Genomic DNA, 19,753 nt, shown 5'->3' with positions numbered 1-19,753 from the left:
TTAGTGTTAAAGAGTTTATGCACATGATTAACCGTGGAAAATTTAACACTTTACTTTTTAAAATGTATTTTAAAAGCATTTTTCCCATTTTAACCTCAACACCCTGCCATAAAGCACCATTTTTACAAAGACTGATAAATAATTAGCGTTTTGTTTCGTATTTTTAACAGCTTTTCCAGCAGTATTTGGAGTGTCTAGATCTGGCCAATTTTTTTAATTGAGTGACACTTTCTGACGTATTTATTGTATTGTATGCCAGAAAAGAACCAAGCGCCATTGCTTCTACAACTGGTCAACACTTTAAAATAAACTGATTTATTACAGATCTAATATATATTACTGACTGAACCATTGTTTAATTTATCCTGTAAATTTTAAAGTAAAAACTTGTGTAATAATTGGATATCGGCACCACTTATATTGGTGCATTCTTAGTATTTAGCCATGTTCACTTTTATCAGAAGTTCATTTATATTGAAATATGTTTTAAATATATTCATTCCCCACTTCTCTCTCTCTCTCTCTCTTGCTTTCTCACACATGCAAACATATTGCTTCTATTAATAGTTGTTTCAATCTAGTTGTTTTTATATAATTAACTGCATTTAGATTGTTAAAAAGAGTATAAAAAATACAAAAAAAGTCATAAGAATTAATAATGCTTTTTACAATAGCTGGCAAAAGCTGAAGTATCTGTCATGCCTTAAATTAGACAAAAATTAACTTGTTACTAACTTATTTTTACTTTTTACTTTAATAAGGTATGATCACGTAAAACAAGTAAATATAAGTTTTTAAAAATTAGTTAATTTCTTATTTATCTTTATTTTACAATAAATACATATTTCTATAACTCAAAAAGAAGAAATAGTATATATTTATACCGCATTTAAGAGAATTACAGTTGCTAAAGCATCAGTTTTGTGCTTGTATGTTAATGTTGCACTCTCCAGTCTGTTTACGGAGAGTCTGTCCTGTCTTTTCTACATATTTACTGTACTGTTTCTTTGCTCTATTTATAGATTCACACTTCATGCAGTCTTGTGTTGAGCTGTAAATGTTTAAAATAACAAATAAACCTAATTTCAAAGCGATATTTAGTATAAAAGTTCAACAGAACATGAATAAACCTATAACTGTATGTTTTTTAATATATTTTTAGTATGCTCCTATTAAAAATGTAATAATTGTAGTTAAAAGCATTATTTAAGACAGTAGTTTAATATAAAAGAATAGGAAAAGACTGAAAAGAGGGAAGTTGAGCCACTCTGGCTGCTCCACAGTCGCCTACTGAGTCTGAGAAAGCGTGCAGCCTGCTTAAACACCATCAAACCACTTTACGATTTCCTCACTCCGTCATTTTCCCTCTCCTCCCCCTCTCTAAATATCCCCTCCTCTTTATATCTCTCCTTCAGCTGCTCCCTCCATCTCTCCCGTGTGTTTTTCTCAGAGTCCTGAAGGGCGCTAAACTCTCCTCTGCACACATTCCGGCGTGACAGCGCTGAATTAGGAGCTTGTTATCCGCGGCTGCTTATCAGACTCTTACTAAATCACACAGTCAATTACTAAATCACACTGTCACACTAATCACACTAAATCTGACCCGCAGGGTAACTGGCCTCATAGCTCACCTCTGATTGTGTGCGGAGTCATCGGCAGGTCAGGTTAACCTCTATTCACACGCCATCACTCCTAATCCCAGTCCTAATCTCACACCAGTTTAACTACAGTCACTACAGAGAGGTCAGACTGAGTAAACCACTGATAACCAGCTGATACTGACCACTGCTCTGCTTTAAAGCTCTTTAAATATACTAAATGCTTCTTATAATGGTTAACAACAGCTGAATTACCAGTCATACCGTAAATTAGGCAAAAATGTACTTATTTCTAACTTATTTTTTAGTTTTTAGTTTTTGCACCTAAACCTAAAAGTCTAACCTTAACCATGAATCATCTCTAAAACCTAACCCTAACCCTTAACTCTAAACCTGGTTTTAATATGTTAAGATTGGGTTTGGATTCAATCTGGATGTAGAGTTACGTTCAATACGTCCAATCATTTACTCTCAACTTAAGAATTAAGTTCATTTAATAGACATGCAATTAGTTGAGCATATATGAGGCATATATAATGGACCAAATAAAGTGATACTGATATTTCTCATTTCGAGACTATGAAAGTAATATTATATGATTTAATAACTGTTTTCTTAATATGTTTTGATCTTATTTCGTTTTACTAAGAATTTTCACCTTGTAACTTAAAATAAACTAATTTGAAATAAGCACAAAAAATCACCAGTCAAGTTATTCTTATCCTTGTGTAAACATTTTAGAATTGATTTACACATTTTAAGAAATCTTGGGACACTTTCAGTAGATAAAATGTCTTAAAACAAGAAAATAAGATGGAAATTCTGATCACAATGCAAAATTGAGAAATTTAACATATGTGATTTAGAAGCATTCAAGATTTCAATTTTATCTATTGTCATTTTGCTTCACATTTTAACTGGATTGAGAATTTTAAATACTCACTTTTATATTTATATTATATTCACTAATTAAAGATAATTATAATTACAGAAAAAAAGGATAAAATGTAAAATTAATTTAAAAACTGTAGCCCAGAGATAAAGTAAGCTGTACTTTATCTCTGGTAATGCTGTAGTGCTTTGTGTAGTGCAACAATTCTATTGGCCAATCTGTAGAGCTTTCATATGGTAAAAAGTCTCAAAATGTGTAAAGTAAGACTTAAATCAAGCCAAAATCACATTTGATTTTATTTAATTGTGTTAAATTTGGACAGAATAACTTAACTGGTATTTTTTTGTGCTTATTTTAAGTCAAGTGATTTTTAATAAGGTGAAAAATCGAAGTTAAACTGACTAAGATCATTATTCCTAAAACAACACTTAGTAAGACAAAAATACAGATAAAAAAAATGTATAACCTTGAAAAAAGATAATTTTACTTGAAAAAATATCGTTTTTTTGCAGTGCACTATACAGTAAGCATTATACAGCAAACAGACACAGATTTAGCTTTTGAATGAACCATCTGGAACATTAAACACATTCCCAATTTCTACATTTCTACACAGCTACTACAGAAATACACTGAACCTCAGTCTACTCCTCACTCCTAAAGGGACATGAATGAGCCAGTGTCCTCACAGATACGCTCTGGGTGTGTCCCTAAAATCCAATCATGTTTACGGATGCCATTCTCCTTATCTCTGCCCATTGAGTGTCAACAGCCCAGGTAATGTGACAAAGAGGCGTAATGGCTTCACTGAGGAGGTGCTAACAATATCTCCACTGACGAGGTTCACTCAGGAGTTCCTCAGCGTTTGCTTATGTACACAGAGCTTCAGAAACACGCTCAGATTCCTGCCAGAGCTCAGTAATGAGGCAGATCACCCTCAGTGATGGTGTTCGGTTACATCGTCACCACAGCATTCCTCCCTGTCTTCCACCCGGCATCCGTAAACACGGCCCGGCCTCTGGAGGAGTGGGGGCTTATCTTATCAGCGTTTGTGTTTCTGCAGAGATAAACAGATGCTTCAGGGGGGAGATGCTCAGACTGCCAGGCTGACCGCACTCTGAAAACTGGGAAATCCCAGAGACAGAGCAGAGCAGAGCTGCACAATATATTGTTTCAGCATCTGTATCATATATTATTTTATTTTTGAGCAATATCAAATAAAAGTTTTTATTTTAAAATTACTTAATACAAAGAAAAACTGACATTGATCTCATGTAACATGAAAGTATCTACCAGATTAATGATTATATATATATACCATTTTACTCAAATATTCCTGATATTTAAAAAATATCAGGAATTTTTTATTCAAGTTTTACTTAAATACTACCCCATTGGCCATTGGAGTCTTGTGTTTAATGCGTCTATTTTTTATATACTGTATTTTACAAGCTATAAGGCGCACCATGTCAATGAACATCTGTTTTCTGGTCTATTTTCATACATAAGGTGCACTGGATTTAAAGGAGCATTTTAAGAGACAATAGTAAGGAACAAAGGTGTCACCATGTTTTCCTTCCTAAAGCAAAACTGTAATTAAAAAAAAAAACATTTTATTTTAAATTCAAATGAGCACTGGAAGTTAATCTACACAGGTTCCTCTCCTGAAAACTGTTTATTTGGGTGAGTAAAGTGCTTTCGATTATTATCAGTAAGCTTAGATTTCCAATATTTTAGCGCAGTTAGCTGCAATGCTAGCTGTGGTTAGCAGTGCTTAGGGCTAGTAAATGCCACCCGATAGCCGATAGCGCTACACTAAGGAACCCTGAGTGTTCCGGTAAATCCCACGTAGCTGGTTTTAACAAAAATGCGTAGGCTACAGTCCAATATACTCACCTCTGTACTGTCGAAAGAGCTAGTGCTGCGGTTAGAGGCTAATGCTAATACTGCTCCAGCCTTGGTGCTGGAGAAACTTTACTGAAACTTCTGTATAATGCTGTACTTCAGAAGAGTGACTTTACTGCTCCTTTATACCTGACAGGTAAAATTCATACATAAGGTGCACTGCATTATAAAATAAAATGATTTTAAGTGCAACTTATAGTGCAAGAAGAACACGATTTCCTTGCTTTTATAATCAGCAGGTAACAGCAGATTCTGCGGCAGTAGACAACAACAGCCACTGGCCTATTAAAGCTTTGGTGTTCTGGGCCTTAATCATAAACACACTGGCTTTGTGATCTGTTTCCTGGCTATAGTAATTCTACTGTTTTTTTTACAGTGAGCCCCAACATATTCTCAGTGATAAGCCCAGCTGTCAGCCACTGGAACTCCTTGATAGCTCCTGTGATGCTGGACAAGATGAAACTGAAACTTCACGTGAAGCACTGCTCTGTAGTGCAGGAGTTTAGGAGAATGAACTGTTCAGACAAATTTAAGTGATGTGAACAGCCTTAAGAAAAAGGCAAATTTTATAAGATTTATTATTTAGCTATTAATTCTTAAACAAAAACAACTGAAATCGGTTTGTACCCTTTCAGTTTATCATATTCACATATGTGGAGTCCCACAGGGTTCAATTCACTTCAAAAATAAAAAACAAAACTGCAGTGTCATAATTGGAAGTGTGGGCTTTCATACAGGATTTAAGGGGTTAAACATGTATGTCTACATCTATTCATGACAATTAAGAACATACATATTCTAGGTCTTCTGTTAAAATAAGCATGTTTATTTGATTAACTGTTTTAAGCATGCCCTATAATAAGTCTATAATGATATAAAGAGATATTTATTACATTATTATTATTATATCTGTGTGAAATGTGTTTGGAATGACCAGCAAAATCCTTAAAAAATTGTACTGTGGATTTTTCCAGAGTTAAACTGTAGGACAGAACACATGTTCACACTTCCGCTGGCTGATTATACAGTATTTGCAGCAACATTACAAGGTGTGCAACCCTAAAAAAATAATCCACTGACTTCATTTTTCTCTCAGGGCATCTGAAGAGGGCATTCCTCTAAACCTGGAGATTTTACTGCATGCGTGTGTGTGTGTGTGTGTGTGTGTGCAGACTCTCTACACACAATCGTTAACAGTAGAAGTGAAGTCATGCTTTGGAGGACTGGGAAAACTACTAAGACACTTTAAAAGCTTTTTTACACCCACCTACATAAAATACACACTACAGCTGCATTACAGACTGCAGCAGAGGGGGAGGCCGTGGTTTTAGCACTATTTCAGCTGGATTAGTTTCACCAAAGGAGACTGTGTAATGCACTTTGTCTGGATTCTACTGGTCGGTCAATTGTGTTATTTGATTGGCTACGTACACACAGAAGGGAAAACTGCTTGTCATGTTCTTGTCCTGTTCTGTGTCTCTCCTGTCTGTCTCTGGGTTTTTCCTGCCCTCCTGCTTGTTTGTCTCCTCCATGTGCTCAGCTGTGTCTTCTTCCGTGTCTCGAGCCCTGTTTAGTGCTTAACCTGTCTTTCCTTTGTAGCCCCGCCCCCTCATTACCCTCTCCATGTGTCTTCAGTGTTAGTTTGTCGGTTTTTGTATGTGTTTTCTCGTTTGTTAAGGTTGCATTTTCTTTTTTCTTTGTTTCAACAAGTTCTAGCTCCTCTGTTCTGTTTTGTTTAATAAATAACTTTTTTGTGTCCCCCTCTGCATCTCCTTGCTGCATACCTGACACTGCTAAATTTTATTTGACACATGTGTGTGTGACTATGTAAACAGCACAATCACATTGAAAGTTCCATTTTCATTTTTTACTCATATTTAATATGTGCTATTGAAATCTGATTTATATCCAATTCACAGAAAATGCGATGTGACTCTTATGCAAATTTTTACATCAAAGGGAAAGAAAAAAGGCCTTGTGGAGAAGAAAAAATGAACTTGAGAATAAGGAAAAATGGACGTCAGCAGTGAGTGAGGGGTTTCAATGATGCAATATTAAGGTAACAGATCTAATAAATATTTGGAATTATATTATGTCTCTGTTTCAATGACATTAAAAGTCTTGGGTTCCAATGTTCTAGTGCTGCAACTAATGATCATTTTGGTAGTTGACTAATCTGATGATTATTTTTTTGATTAGTCGATTAGTCAACGATTATTTCTGCCATGTCCTCCATATTTAAAAACAATAGAAACAGCTGAATATGAGGTTTAAAAAGGCATTTAAATGTTTAAAAAAGATTTTTTTTATGTTTAAATGTTTAACAACAGAAAGTACTGATATTTAGTGAGTAAATATGTAAACTGTTGTGTTTGCGCAATGTTACAAATTAACGATTTGTGGACAATGAAATTTGTAGTCGACAAATTTAAATAATCAACATTGTCATTTACTTCAACTAATTGTTGCAGCCCTAGTTCCAACCGCTCAGTGTTTCTAATGGAATGGCTGAATATAACAAAATAAAGAGCAAACCAAAGCACATAACATGCTGTTTTTACACTGTGCTGGAATGCAGGAATAGCTCCTGTGATTCTGGCAAGAATGAAACTGAAACTTCACTTGAAGCGCTGCACTATTTTGCTCAGACATGCATTTCATTAAAATTATTGTGTAAACAGCTTAAAATACACAAAAAATCAGAAAATCAGATCTGGGCCACTTTGACCTGCTGTGTGAACGTAGACTTAAAGCATCCAGTAACAAAAGAATAAGCATAACAATCACAGACAGCAATCCTCTGTTCGCTAATAACAACAAACATTAGCAGCGAGCCGCATAACAAGCCCTGTGCTGAGCTCATTAGCAGGTTTTGTTATTTAATTAGTCTGAGGTGGACTAGATCAGGGCTACTGGCACTGAGGGAGCTGCAGGTCCAGCCAATTCCAGAAGGTCACTGCCCACAACTATTAGTGCCAGACTATAAAAACCAGGCTTCAGTTAAAAAATCAAGGATCTTTAAGGTCAGTAGTCCCTTAAATCACACCAGCTCCCCAGGTAAAATTTAATCCACTCCTCCAGCAGGGCTTTTCTCAGGGACTGACTCCTACACTCCACCTCTCCACTCCACATATATATATATATATATATGAACTCTCCAAAGTTCAGAGGGTCCACTGGCTTTTATAATCCTCCAGCTTCCAGTCTGGCGTCAAATGAAGCAGACGATGCAGCAATAAACAGACTGCAGGAGCCTGTAAGTGCTCTGCTTTCTTCCTGGATCACTGGTGGACCCGGTCAGGGAGCCACCAGGCCACTTATTAGTCCCTCGCCCGCCACAGAGTTTCAGATATTCTGAGTCAAACGTCAAACGCTCAGCGCTAAGCACTCTCCTCCTTGCATGAGTGCACTGCTCACAATGAAAAGAATTTAAGTCATTTGTTCTAAGTAGCTATAATCAGATTTGGAGCTCAGTTCATTTAATGCTGGCTCCACCGATGATGTACAGGTGACCTCACACTGAACTGTAGATGATGTGGAGCTGGAGAAAGGTGCTGGATAGAACCTCATGTACAGTGCAACAAGTATGTAATACACTGAATAAAATTATAAAGAGTATATTAACATTAAAGGAAAATATAAAGCAAAGCACAGCGTCTTTGGGTGAATAATGTGCCATTTTTACAGTGCGCTGGAATTCTGTAATAGCTCCTGTGATTCTAGCAAGAATGAAACTGAAACTTGATGCGAAGTGCTGCACTATTTTGCCCATTCACTTCAGCAACACACCATAAACTATAAAAATATTGTGAGAACAGCTTAGAATAACAGCTCTTAATAAAATAGCAGATTCTTTTTAGCAATGTGTCAAAACTTCACAATGAATGGGCCAATAGAACTGCTCCAAAATTACTTCTATTTAAAGATAATGAAGCCTTTCACTTCTCCTGCATTGTTGCCATTTTGGAGTTACAAGGTTTATAATATACTGTATAACAGATGCTCTTTGAATACTATCTAGAAAAGCAGAAGTGATTTTCTAGACATTCGAAGTGCTTTTGAGGGCGCAACTGATGTATCCTTCCATGCCCTCGTTTGTGCACAATTTTCTGTGCTAGCGAATCGCAAAATGACAAAACAAAAAACAACAATGCACCAAAAAATTTCAGCTGTCATAAATATTTGGGCAAAAATGGTGAAAATTACTTTCGATGTTCAGCTGAATAAGTTAAGCAAGCGAGTAATTTATACAGAGTAATGACTATTATTTTAGGTCATATTTGAGTGTTTTAACAGATCTACACTCGTTGCTCTAAAATATTGGAAACAAAATCTGTAAAGCAGAGATTGTTCTAAATCTTATTTTCTTTATATAATTTTATGATTTCTAGGGCTGGACCCGAATATTCGGGTATTCGGATATTCGTTCGTTGAGTAGGTATTCGGTTTTTAATTTTGGTATTCGGATATTCGTTTTTTTTCTCCTTTCCAGAGTTCCACCTCACTCTAACCACTTCTGTTCTCGCGGGTCCCGTCAGAATATCTTGCGCGCGGGACAGAACTGAACTGTTATTGGCTGGAGCGGGAGTTTAATCCAGACGATGCGGGAGCAAATTAATAAATAGTTAAGAAAACTGTAATAATTGTAAAAAAAAAACCTAAAAAAAAACTCTCAACGCGCAGGATGGACCGACACACACACGCACACACCGATGGTGTTTGGACTGGGGTAAGGAACGGGACCGCACTATTCAGCGCTGCTGTTTTAATAAATATATAAGTAAATTTCAAGCATTAAATGTAGTTTATTTAATTTATATTAGGAACGTGGGGTGGGAGTGGCAGAAATGTGTATGTGGCGGGCGGGCGCGGGATTAAAAGAAGCAATTTTTTTGCGGAGCGGTAACGAGACAGAAACGCGGGAGCGTGGAAGAGTGGGTTTAAAAATCAGTCTCGCGCAGACCTCTATTATACATGATAAAAAAAATGCAGGCTCTTCGAAACTGATTTATATAATAAAACGTAAGGGGTAATGTGGCAACAGTAGGGGCTAAATCGGTTACAAAAGCCTGGCCTACAAAAATGATGTCTGAACGAATTTCCTCTTATCTAATATAATTTAAAATGGTTTAAAAATATAAAATAATTTCTAAGCAAACGAAATATTTAATATTGAGCTTATAGCCCAAGTGCAAAAATACAAAATCAGTAATACGGCTATGCCCTGCACAATCCTTAAACCGAAATAGACCAAGTACAATAACGTCATTAACAATGACTTTCCTCTACTCTAATATAATTTAACATGGTTTAAAATATAAAATAATTTCTAAACAAACGAAATATTTAATATTGAGCTTATAGCCCAAGTGCAAAAATACAAAATCAGTAATATGCCCTGCACAATCCTTTAACCGAAATAGACCAAGTACAGTTTACAATGACTGTCCTCTAATATAATTAACAATGTTTAAGAATATAAAATACTTCCTGAACAAACGTTTTTTTGTTTGTTTTTTTAAGCAAATAGCCTAAGTGTGAAAACACAAACAGCAATTTACTGGGCTGGCTTGCGCAGCGGAGAAACCGTGCAGCAGCAGCCTCCTAGCCTGCTTACGCAGCGGATAAGCCGCTGTGTAGGGCAGCAGAAATTCCGGGATGAAAACACAAAGAAATCTGGGCTAAAAACACAGAAAAAATATGGGGTGAAAACACAAAAATCCGGGATAAAAACACCAAAAATCCGGGGTGAATATGTCTCGTCGGTCAGAGCAAATTGAACATTTTTCAGTGGATTAAAGGGGCCGTGATTTGCTTTTTTTTTTTTTTTACCTCTTTTTTTAAAAAACGAATATTCGAATATTCGCTTCGAATCAGTGCCGAATATCCGGAGCTCAAAAAACGCTATTCGGGCCAGCCCTAATGATTTCCATGAAAAATTAGAAAAGTAAGAGACACATGGCACTTAATGATAAAGTATAGTATACTTGTCTTCAGATATCACAGTTCTGACTGGATAAAATGTTAAATTTCCTTTACTCAGATACTATAAATATGATAGTGTGTTCGGTTTAAACAATAGCAATGTATTACCTTGCTTACAGTATCGCAATATATTGTGATATATTGATATACTGAATCGTAAGCCTAGCATTGTGATATATATTGTATAGTATACGTTCTTACCAACACAGAGCTCTACAGTCTTTATAGGACCGAAACTACGTCGACCACAGACTGAGCTTTGGAGTGCAGCACACATCAACAGGAAATGTCAAAAATAATATTAATATTGTCAAACAGAATGTATTTACACATTGTTACTTTACTTTTAAATGTAAGGAAAGTGTTCAAGAATTGAAAAAAGCAGAGGATTGAAGTGCTTCTCACTCTTTCTTCACAGAATGTTTCTACTGTAAAGTGTCCCTGAAGGGAAGCAAATACAGACGGATCCAGCCCAGCCACCACATAATCTCAGTTAATCTGTGTGACGTGACCGCAGGAGGCTGTTTCAGCAGCAGTGTTTGCGTTGGGGCTGAGAGTTATTTTCTCAGGAACACCCTGTAACACTTAAAATCCGCAGGTGGATGTTTCTTTTGATGTATTAAATCACAGGTGCTGCTGTAGCACATCTTAAAAAAGCGTGCACCACAAGAGCTCGGGGCAGAGCCAATTCCACGCTGAATTCACTTCCTCTGATATGTTTCCTCTTTCATTAAAACCGAATTTAAAACACAGCGGCTGAAACTCTCCGAACGCTGAAGCACTACACGAGCTGGATTAGTTTAACCAGAGGAGGCTCTGCTCTGTAACTCATAATGGGTTCAACTGGCAAAGTCTTAAAGTTTCGGTCTAACTTCTCAAAATTCACACAGATAGTTTGAAATGAAATAGAAAATAAGAGAGCACTTAATGATGATGTTTTTCCTTGATTTTACCAAATTGAAAACCTCTGGAATATAATCAAGAGGAAGATGGATGATCACAAGCCATCAAACCAAACTGAACTGCTTACATTTTTGCACCAGGAGTAAAGGCATAAAGTTACCCAAAAGCAGTGTGTAAGACTGGTGGAGGAGAACATGATGCCAAGATGCATAAAAACTGTGATTAAAAACCAGTGTTATTCCACCAAATATTAACTCTGAACTCTTAAAACTTCATGAATATGAACTTGTTTTCTTAGCATTATTTAAAGGTCTGAAAACTCTTTTCTGCAAATAAATGCTATAAATGAGCTCTGATTCAGAAACTAAAGTGTTCTCTTAGTTTTTTTTTCCAGAGCTGTACAGGTTATATTAAAACTGTTATAGACCAAGACAGGGATACACTCTATTGGCAAAAGTATTCACTCATATTCCCATATCATTGAACTCAGGCTTTAATCCAGTCACTTCCATGGCCACAGGTTTATAATAAAAAACAGCAGCAGCTAGGCATGCTGGGACTGCTTCTACAAACATTAGTGAAAGAACGGGTCTCTGGCTCTCAGGAGCTCAGTGAACTCCAGCACTGTGGTAGAGTGATAGGATGCAGCATCTGTGCAACAACAAGTCCAGTCGTGAAATTTCACTACTCACTACTAAATATTCCACAGCCAACTGTCAGTGATATTATAACACAGTGGAAGAGACTGGGAACGACAGCGACTCTGTGCTCTGTCAGTGTAAAATAACAGAGTGATATCGGCGGATGCTGACGAGCATAGTGCACAGAGTTCACCAACTTTCTGCAGAGTCACTACATCACTACACACCTCCATACTTCTCACAAATGTTTGAAATTCAATAATATATTGGCTACAATTGAGAGTCTAGAGTGAGGACTGCATCAAAAGTGCTTTAGACTGACTGTAAATCTAAAGAAAGAATGACTGACCTGCTCCAAAGGCGAAAAAGAAGCTTTTGTCGGGGTGCTCCTCCATCAGAGCTTTGACCCTCTTGCCCATCCTCTCGTTGCGCTTGTAGATGAGCTCCTGCCGGAAGTAGCTGTCGATCTCCTGGGCTGTGATTTGCTCGCTGGGGGGCAGCGTGACGTTGTTGAAGTTGGGGACCTTCAGTAATCATAAAATAATAAGTAAGCATTATTTTTAGAAGACCAATTAGAACACCAATTGGTACTTTATACTTTATTGGTACTTTATTTATCAGTGTGGGCAGTGTGCCAAGTCCTGCTGGAAAATGAAATCAGCATCTCTATAAAAGTTGTCAGTAGCAGAGGGAAGCATGGAGTGCTGTAAGATTTTGTGGGAAAACAAAACTGCACTGACTTTAGACTTGATAATAAAACACAGTGGATCAACACCAGCAGATGACATGTCTCTCCAAACCATCACTGATTGGTGGAAACTTCACACTAGACCTCAATCAGTTTGGACTGTGTGTCTCTCCACTCTTCCTCCAGACTCTGATCCCTTGATTTACAAATGAAACGTAAAATTTACTGATGATCAGTGATGGTTTGGAGAGACATGTCATCTGCTGGTGTACAGTTCACAGAAAATCTTACAGCACTTCATTCTTCCCTCTGCTGACAACTTTTATGAAGATGCAGATTTCATTTTCCAGCAGGACTTGGTACACTTCTCACACTGCCAAAAGTACAAGTTGTTCTATTATATATTCCTATTTTCTAAAACACTGATTTTTGGGGTTTCATTGGCTGTAAACCATAATCATCAACAATAAAATAAATAAATGCTTAAAATAGATCACTCTGTGTGTAATACATCTATATAATATATGAGTTTCTCATTTTGAACTCATAACCACATCCACATTAAATAAAAATACCAAAAAATCCCAAAAATACCCCACAGATCATTGTAATGTTCTCTAGCTTAACATAAGTTTTATACTTTAATTATAGATCAAATTATAGATTATCTTTGGTGATTTACCTGTGAAGTGTCGTGGTTGAAAATGATGGAGTTGAGGTCTCCACAGTTGTAGTGCTTGATGAGATCTTCGGTGGTGTAGGGGACCTGCAGACTCCCGGCCCGCAGGCTCTCCTGCTGAAGCAGAGTCTGATTCAGAGCAAAAATCACCTACAAGAGACAGTAAAGGTGGACAGATTAGTACGGAAACCAGAAACTGGCAATACAACATGTCTAAATACTAATAAACCACTCTGAGTATTGAAAGATCCTATGATATACTGTAGCGTTTGATAAAATAATTAAGATCATGTTTTTTTTTAATTAATGTCATTTTTTTCAATGATGGTATTTCCCTTTCCAGTGTTTATGGTGTGACGGATATGCCATTGAAAATACTCGCACCCATGTTTATTAGATTGTAAAAGAAGATCCACCTCTACTGCCTTGCTACAACACAGACTCAAGTTTTTGGAGACAAATTTCATTTGTTTTGTTATGTTCTTTACTTTGGTGCCGTCCTGAGTTTTTGCTTTTAGTTTGAGTGTTTTTAAGAAACTCGCTTTGTATATTTGTAGGTATTGGATCTGGATCTGGAGTTGTGGCTTCAGTAAATGGTTAAAATGGCAATTTCTCTTGTCTGTGTTTTACACACACCCATACACTTATTTTATCCATCCACAATGTTATACGCCCCTCTTTCTCCTGGACAAACCAAAGGTGCTGTAACACTGTAACATATGATACACCACATAATATGAATACATCATGCTATGACTATATGAGTGACTGAAAATAAACTTTGTAACTGCTTTTATTCAGAATCAACCGAAAGAAACTCAAATTAAAACTGTTTAAAGGTCTTTTAATACGATATGACTCTCGGTACTATTTCTACAGAACCAACTAAGCAGTTTTATCAGTCATAATAATGATAATAATAATGTTTTCTTTTCTTGTTGCTGCTCAATGTTACTCTGAACAATGTTAGTTAATTAATTAACGCAGGCAAAAGAAGTGTTTCATCGTTAAATCGGCGACACAGAGAATTAATACATGAAAGCAATAACATCAATTAGCATCGGGTCTTTCTCAAAAGGGGCTTTTGATAAATCTGCGATAAGAAATGACCTGAAAACTCTCAGATCTAAACAGTATTCATTTGCTTTTTCTCTGATTTCTTTTCTGGCGTCCAAAAAAGCTTAGCTCGGGAACAAAAGCTGCAAACTCTCCCTCTCGCTCGCACTCTCGCTCTCTTCAAAGTGCTAACATCGGGGAGTCTTCTCGCAGATCAAAGGCAATGCGCTGCGTTTCTTTCAATTAGTTCTACTTCTCCTCTTTTTGTTGGTTCTGTTTCGGGAGCTCGCTCTTGTCTCACCATGAAATTCTCCTGTGTTTACCCACTGGCCCAGCCTGTGCTCGTAGGGCCTGATTACATACACACAAATCCACCCCCCCCCCCTCCATCATTCCATCCCTTTAAACCCCCACAAACCCCCCACTCAGACCCACTCTTCAGATCCCTACTGACTGATCACTCACAATGGCTCTCCCCTCACCCAAATAACAAGTTTATTTGTTTCTCGACGGGGAAAAATCAATCAAGCCGCCTCCCGCCCTGGAGAACAGTGCCGCCGCTCTCTGAGGAGCATTCAGCTCATGATTTTAACAGAGTGTGTGTGTGTATTAGTACAAAAAACACACACACACACACTCTAACACACACACACACACACTCTCCCGTACAGCCAGGAACCTTTTCATGCGCTGTGATGACACTCTCCGGCCCTGGCTGTCATTGTTTCAGGGCTTGGTCCTGGAGAAGAGGGCAAAGCCCAGCAGATGCCTTCTCATCTGGAACAAAGAAGCAAAGAAGCGACCCCCCCCCCCGCCCCACCACCTCCTCCGCCCTCCTCCGTCGGCCTCTCCTCCACTCGCACTTTCATCCCCGGCCCATCAAAGCGTCCTGCTCTGCATTTGAAAGGGGGCCGGCTTTATGCCACTCAAATTAGCCTATCGCCACCCCGCCAGCCTCTGCAAACGCCGCAACAAAAAAACTTTCCCCATCTGCTCCGGGGATGAGGGTCCATCTTCAAGACTCTTTTTTTTTCTTCTTCACTCTCTCTCTCTCTCCTCAGAACCCCCACCTTTCCCGCCCTGAGCCCTTTTCAGCGCCTTAAATCACGGTACTGGGTCCTGAGGGTTTGCTGTGTGAAGGGGGGGTGCGCACTCTTTTAAAGAGAGAGAGAGAGAGAGAGAGTGAAAGAGTGAGTGAGTGAAAGAGATAGAAAGTGAGGGGGTGGGAGCTGAACTGAACTGAGTTGAGTGAGTGAGAAGAAGAAGTAGTAGAAGGAGAAGAAGAAGGAACAGATGAAGAAGATGAAGAGGAAAGGTCGAGCTGGACTAATTACATTTCTTCCTGTGATCCTGCTCAGTTGTGTTCACGCCATGGGTCACGACACACACACACACATGGCCACTCTCTCACACTCTATCACACATTTACGTCACCCTCATGCACCAAAAAGAAAACTTTACTCTGCAAAAAAAGAAAACTCATGTTAACCAATCCAGTCCAGAAGCAACTTTAACTCAACTTCAAAGCTCTGGGCTCAGAGGAATCTGGGATGTGTGTATTATATTGTGGTCAGATCAATATATAAAAGCAAAAAGGACCATCCAGACTGTTATCAACAACAAGTCCAAAAACAGGCACGGTCTGCCATGATATGAGGTTGTGTCAGTACAACACTATTGTGATGCAGCAGGGGTATTTAAAAAAAGTTTATCCTACTCCAGATAGGATTTTCTACTAGATTCTAGTGAGGCCAGGATGTTCAATGATGATCACCCACCTCATCCACAAATGTTTGGAAATACAGGGATGTAAGATAAGGGATGTAAGACAACATCAGTAACGATTAAAGATGGACAATATTACAATATTTTGCTTTGCAATACAGTATCGATTATTAAAAACTTTAAAAATTAAGTTTTATTTATTAGTTTAGATGTAAAAATTGGTGTCAGAAGTGGTTTATATAGTGTTTTGTTAAAATCCCCCCGACCAGACAGCAGTGTTGTACTCTTTCATTTGATTCCACTGTTCTGACTGGATGAAAAGTCAACTATTTATTAATTCAGATGTTTTTCCTGTTTGCTTACAGTATCACATTATATTGTCATATACTAAATCGTAAGCCCTCTATTGCAATCTGATATGAATCGTGTCACCCAGTACCTGCCAACCATCCCTTGTCTACATTTTATCCAAGAAACCCCAGAATCCATCCCATTCGACCTTGCAATCATACTGGATCTTTATGGTATGCAACAGTTTGGGGAGTTTGAGGACAGTTCAGGACTGCAGGAAACAGGCCTTCTTCAGCAGCCATGCCTTAGTCATTTGTGCAGAAAGTGCTTCTGCATTGTCTTGTCTCCATGCCTACACGTCTTCATGAAAGACAAATGGCTTATCTTTCAACATTGGCCGGCAATGCTCTTCAAAAACCTCAACGCTGTTTGAACAAGCTGTCCTCAGGTTTGCATTACAGAGAACCTCCACAGACCAGCAGTGGTAGCACTAATGGATGGACCATCCCATCTGTCAACATCTCCACTGATGGACAACTTCACAGTTCCATGCTAATGGACGTATTTTAAGGACATTAGCCTGTTTTTTCTCATTACATCACTTCGTGAAGTGTTTTCCCAGCAGTTAGGAAACACAAACAGCCCTTTAGGACGAGAAAAAAGCCTTGCACACACACACACATGCTTTGCTAATGTTGCACATGCTCGCCCAGCTGGTGACATCACTGCGCCTCTAAACCAGCTCCTGCCGTCCGGTCGGGCAGTGTGTGAACGGCGTTTGATAAAGCCGGTGTTCCCACAGACAGACGCAGGCAGGTTCTGAGACTCAGCTATAAGAGAGTACAGGAGCAGCTAATTTAAACCAGACCCATGTGGTTAGGAAGAGAGGATAAATAAGATGAAAGGGAAGAAGCAGAAAGAGAGAGACCCTCTCTCTGTCGTTAATGGGCTGGGTTATTTATTATACGCATTGTGTGATAGTGCAGGTTAAAGATTAACTGGGAGAAAGGGGTGTTTTACAGCAGTGGGAGTTAGCTGAAGCATGACTATTGGGGTCGGGGTGAACTCTTCTGTGGAAGAGCCTCGTTGGACCTTTGCTAATGTCTAGACTAGAGGGATTCAAACTCAAACACATACTGGGCCATGTATAGGTATGCTTTAGTTTGATTTTGAAATAATATTTTACTATATAAACCAAAGTGTCCATGGTTTATTTAAAATATGCTACAAATACAGATACTTAAAATAGACATTAAAATATAACATTAACATTTCATGATGCTCAGCAACTGAGCTTATAAATACATCTACAACCATAGGCGTGGTGGTCTGGAAGTGAGGTGTTTTCAGGTAAATTTCTTTCTTGTGCATTAATATCTTAGCAACGGAAAACACAGTTGCGCCACTAACTGAATAAAACCTAGACAACCGTCAGACGTTCACATTTCGAGTTGCGCAAGGTATGCTTTTCCTGTCATTTTGATAGCAAAGACACACAATAGGTTCCTAGCACTTAAGTTATGAAAATTAATTAAAGATATACATTTGTACAAGTTAAAAAATAAAGATAGAAAGATAGAGAGATAGAGAGAAAGGGACATCGATGTAGGGTTGTACAAAAAGTGGATAATTTTGTTGCTATTCGCTAAAAGAGTACATAACTGAGCAGTCAATGTTTAAGTAGCTTATTTGGCAACGCAGCGTGTAACTGCAGTTGCTGAGGGGTCCAAATTGGTCTGAGCCCATATTTTGCTGTAGTGCATATTTTAAATAAATATGAAAGAAACATGGAGTCTAGATTCTCAAAACTAAAGGCTCCTACAGGATTCTTGACTTCTAGATTAACAAGTAACAACCTTGTAACTGATGCCCTTATCTAGAGCAACTTACAAGGTTACTGGTATTACAGAGGAAGGCCAATATGGCCTTAGGAGTCTCACCCAAGGACTCGTATTGGTGCAATGCAATACACAGCTCTGGAAAAAATAAGTGACCACTTAAAAAATATGAGATTCTTTGATTTCACCAAATTTAAAACCTTATAATCAAGAATATAATCAAGAGGAAGATGGATGATCACAATTAATTTGAATTTAAATTGTTGCACCAGGAGTGGCATAAAGTTATCCAAAAACAGGGTGTAAGACTGGTGGAGGAGAACATGCCAAGATGCATGAAAACTGTGATTAAAAACCAGGGTTATTCCACCAAATATTGATTTCTGAACTCTTAAAACTTTATGAGTATGAACTTGTTTTCTTTGCATTATTTTGGGGTCTGACAGCTCTTCATCTTTTTTGTTATTTCAGCCATTTCTCACGTTCTGCAAATAAATGCTCTAAATGACAATATTTTTATTCGGAATTTTGGAGAAATTGTGTCCGTAGTTTATAGAATAAAACAGTAATGTTTATTTTACTTAAACATATACCTATAAAAATAGCAAAATCAGAGAAACTGATTCAGAAACTGAAGTGGTCTCTTAATTTTTTCCAAAGCTGTAGTCACCCAGACCAGGAATTGAACCCTAGTTATTCTAGGCATCATTAAGTTAAACCTGTTGGTAAATATCAGCTGTTGGCAGACTGGCATTAGCTTCAGTTCTCATACAGTTAAAGGTGCCAGCGGCATTAGCCAGACTTTTCTGATCTGTCTATTCTGGCAGAAGATCAGCTAAACCAACCACTGGTCTGCGGTTAGCTGTTCCTCTTAAGAAAATTACTGCTGTTTTCTTTTGCGCTGAGCGTTATTAGTCCAAGCTATTGCTTGACAACCAGCTCTCAGCTCTCATGCAGATCCAGGGTCAGAGTCTACAGGCCAAAAAACACCATCCCACCCAGGAGGGTAGGAGAGCTGAAACCCTGCCTGTTTACCGTCCTCATCCTGACCAGTCTGCCTACAGCTTCCCAGCACAGCCCGCCTCAAAGCAGAACCATTTAGAGGATGGATGGCCGTGCCAGAAGCCCTGAGGGAGACGAATGGGTTTCTCCTCCAGTCTGGAGCGTCTTAAAGCCTAAAAAGCTTTGAAAAACCTTCAGCCTTCCTGACTTCATAATGCTTACACAGTAATTAAACATAACTTTGTACCATTGTTGTAGTTTTGTTGTGTTTTTTGAGTATGTCAAGGTAGCTGCTGGATAAAAAAAGCTTTATTTAATTACATAGATTAGAACTGAGAACCTGGTTCTATTAAATAAAGAAAACACATTTTTTTATGATTGCATGTCTGAGTAAATGAATATATATTAAGGTCAGTGCTTTTAGTTATCTTGAAGCAAACTTATAAGTAGTGATGGGATGATCCACTTCTTTCAGCTCCAAATCGATTCCGATATAAAACTGATATTAAAACAGCCGATACCGATACAAATACAGATAAAAGGGCTCTTT

At 38.0% G+C, this 19,753-nt stretch overlaps 1 protein-coding gene across 1 annotated transcript in view; it reads right to left on the bottom strand.

Moving 5' to 3' along the window:
* Positions 1-19,753, bottom strand: part of trabd2a (TraB domain containing 2A) — a 121,564-nt gene that overhangs the window by 63,672 nt on the left and 38,139 nt on the right. The window contains exons 3-4 of the mRNA XM_022668810.2: positions 13,295-13,441; positions 12,274-12,448 (exon numbers count right to left, since the gene is read on the bottom strand). Of these exons, the coding sequence (XP_022524531.2) occupies positions 12,274-12,448; positions 13,295-13,441 (322 nt within the window). The remainder of the gene's footprint in view (positions 1-12,273; positions 12,449-13,294; positions 13,442-19,753) is intronic.

This window comes from Astyanax mexicanus, chromosome 1 (assembly GCF_023375975.1).
Source record: "Astyanax mexicanus isolate ESR-SI-001 chromosome 1, AstMex3_surface, whole genome shotgun sequence".
NCBI classification, from domain to species: domain Eukaryota; kingdom Metazoa; phylum Chordata; class Actinopteri; order Characiformes; family Acestrorhamphidae; genus Astyanax; species Astyanax mexicanus.
The sequence above is the reverse complement of the archived record's forward strand: the minus strand, read 5'-3'. Positions and strand labels throughout refer to the sequence as shown.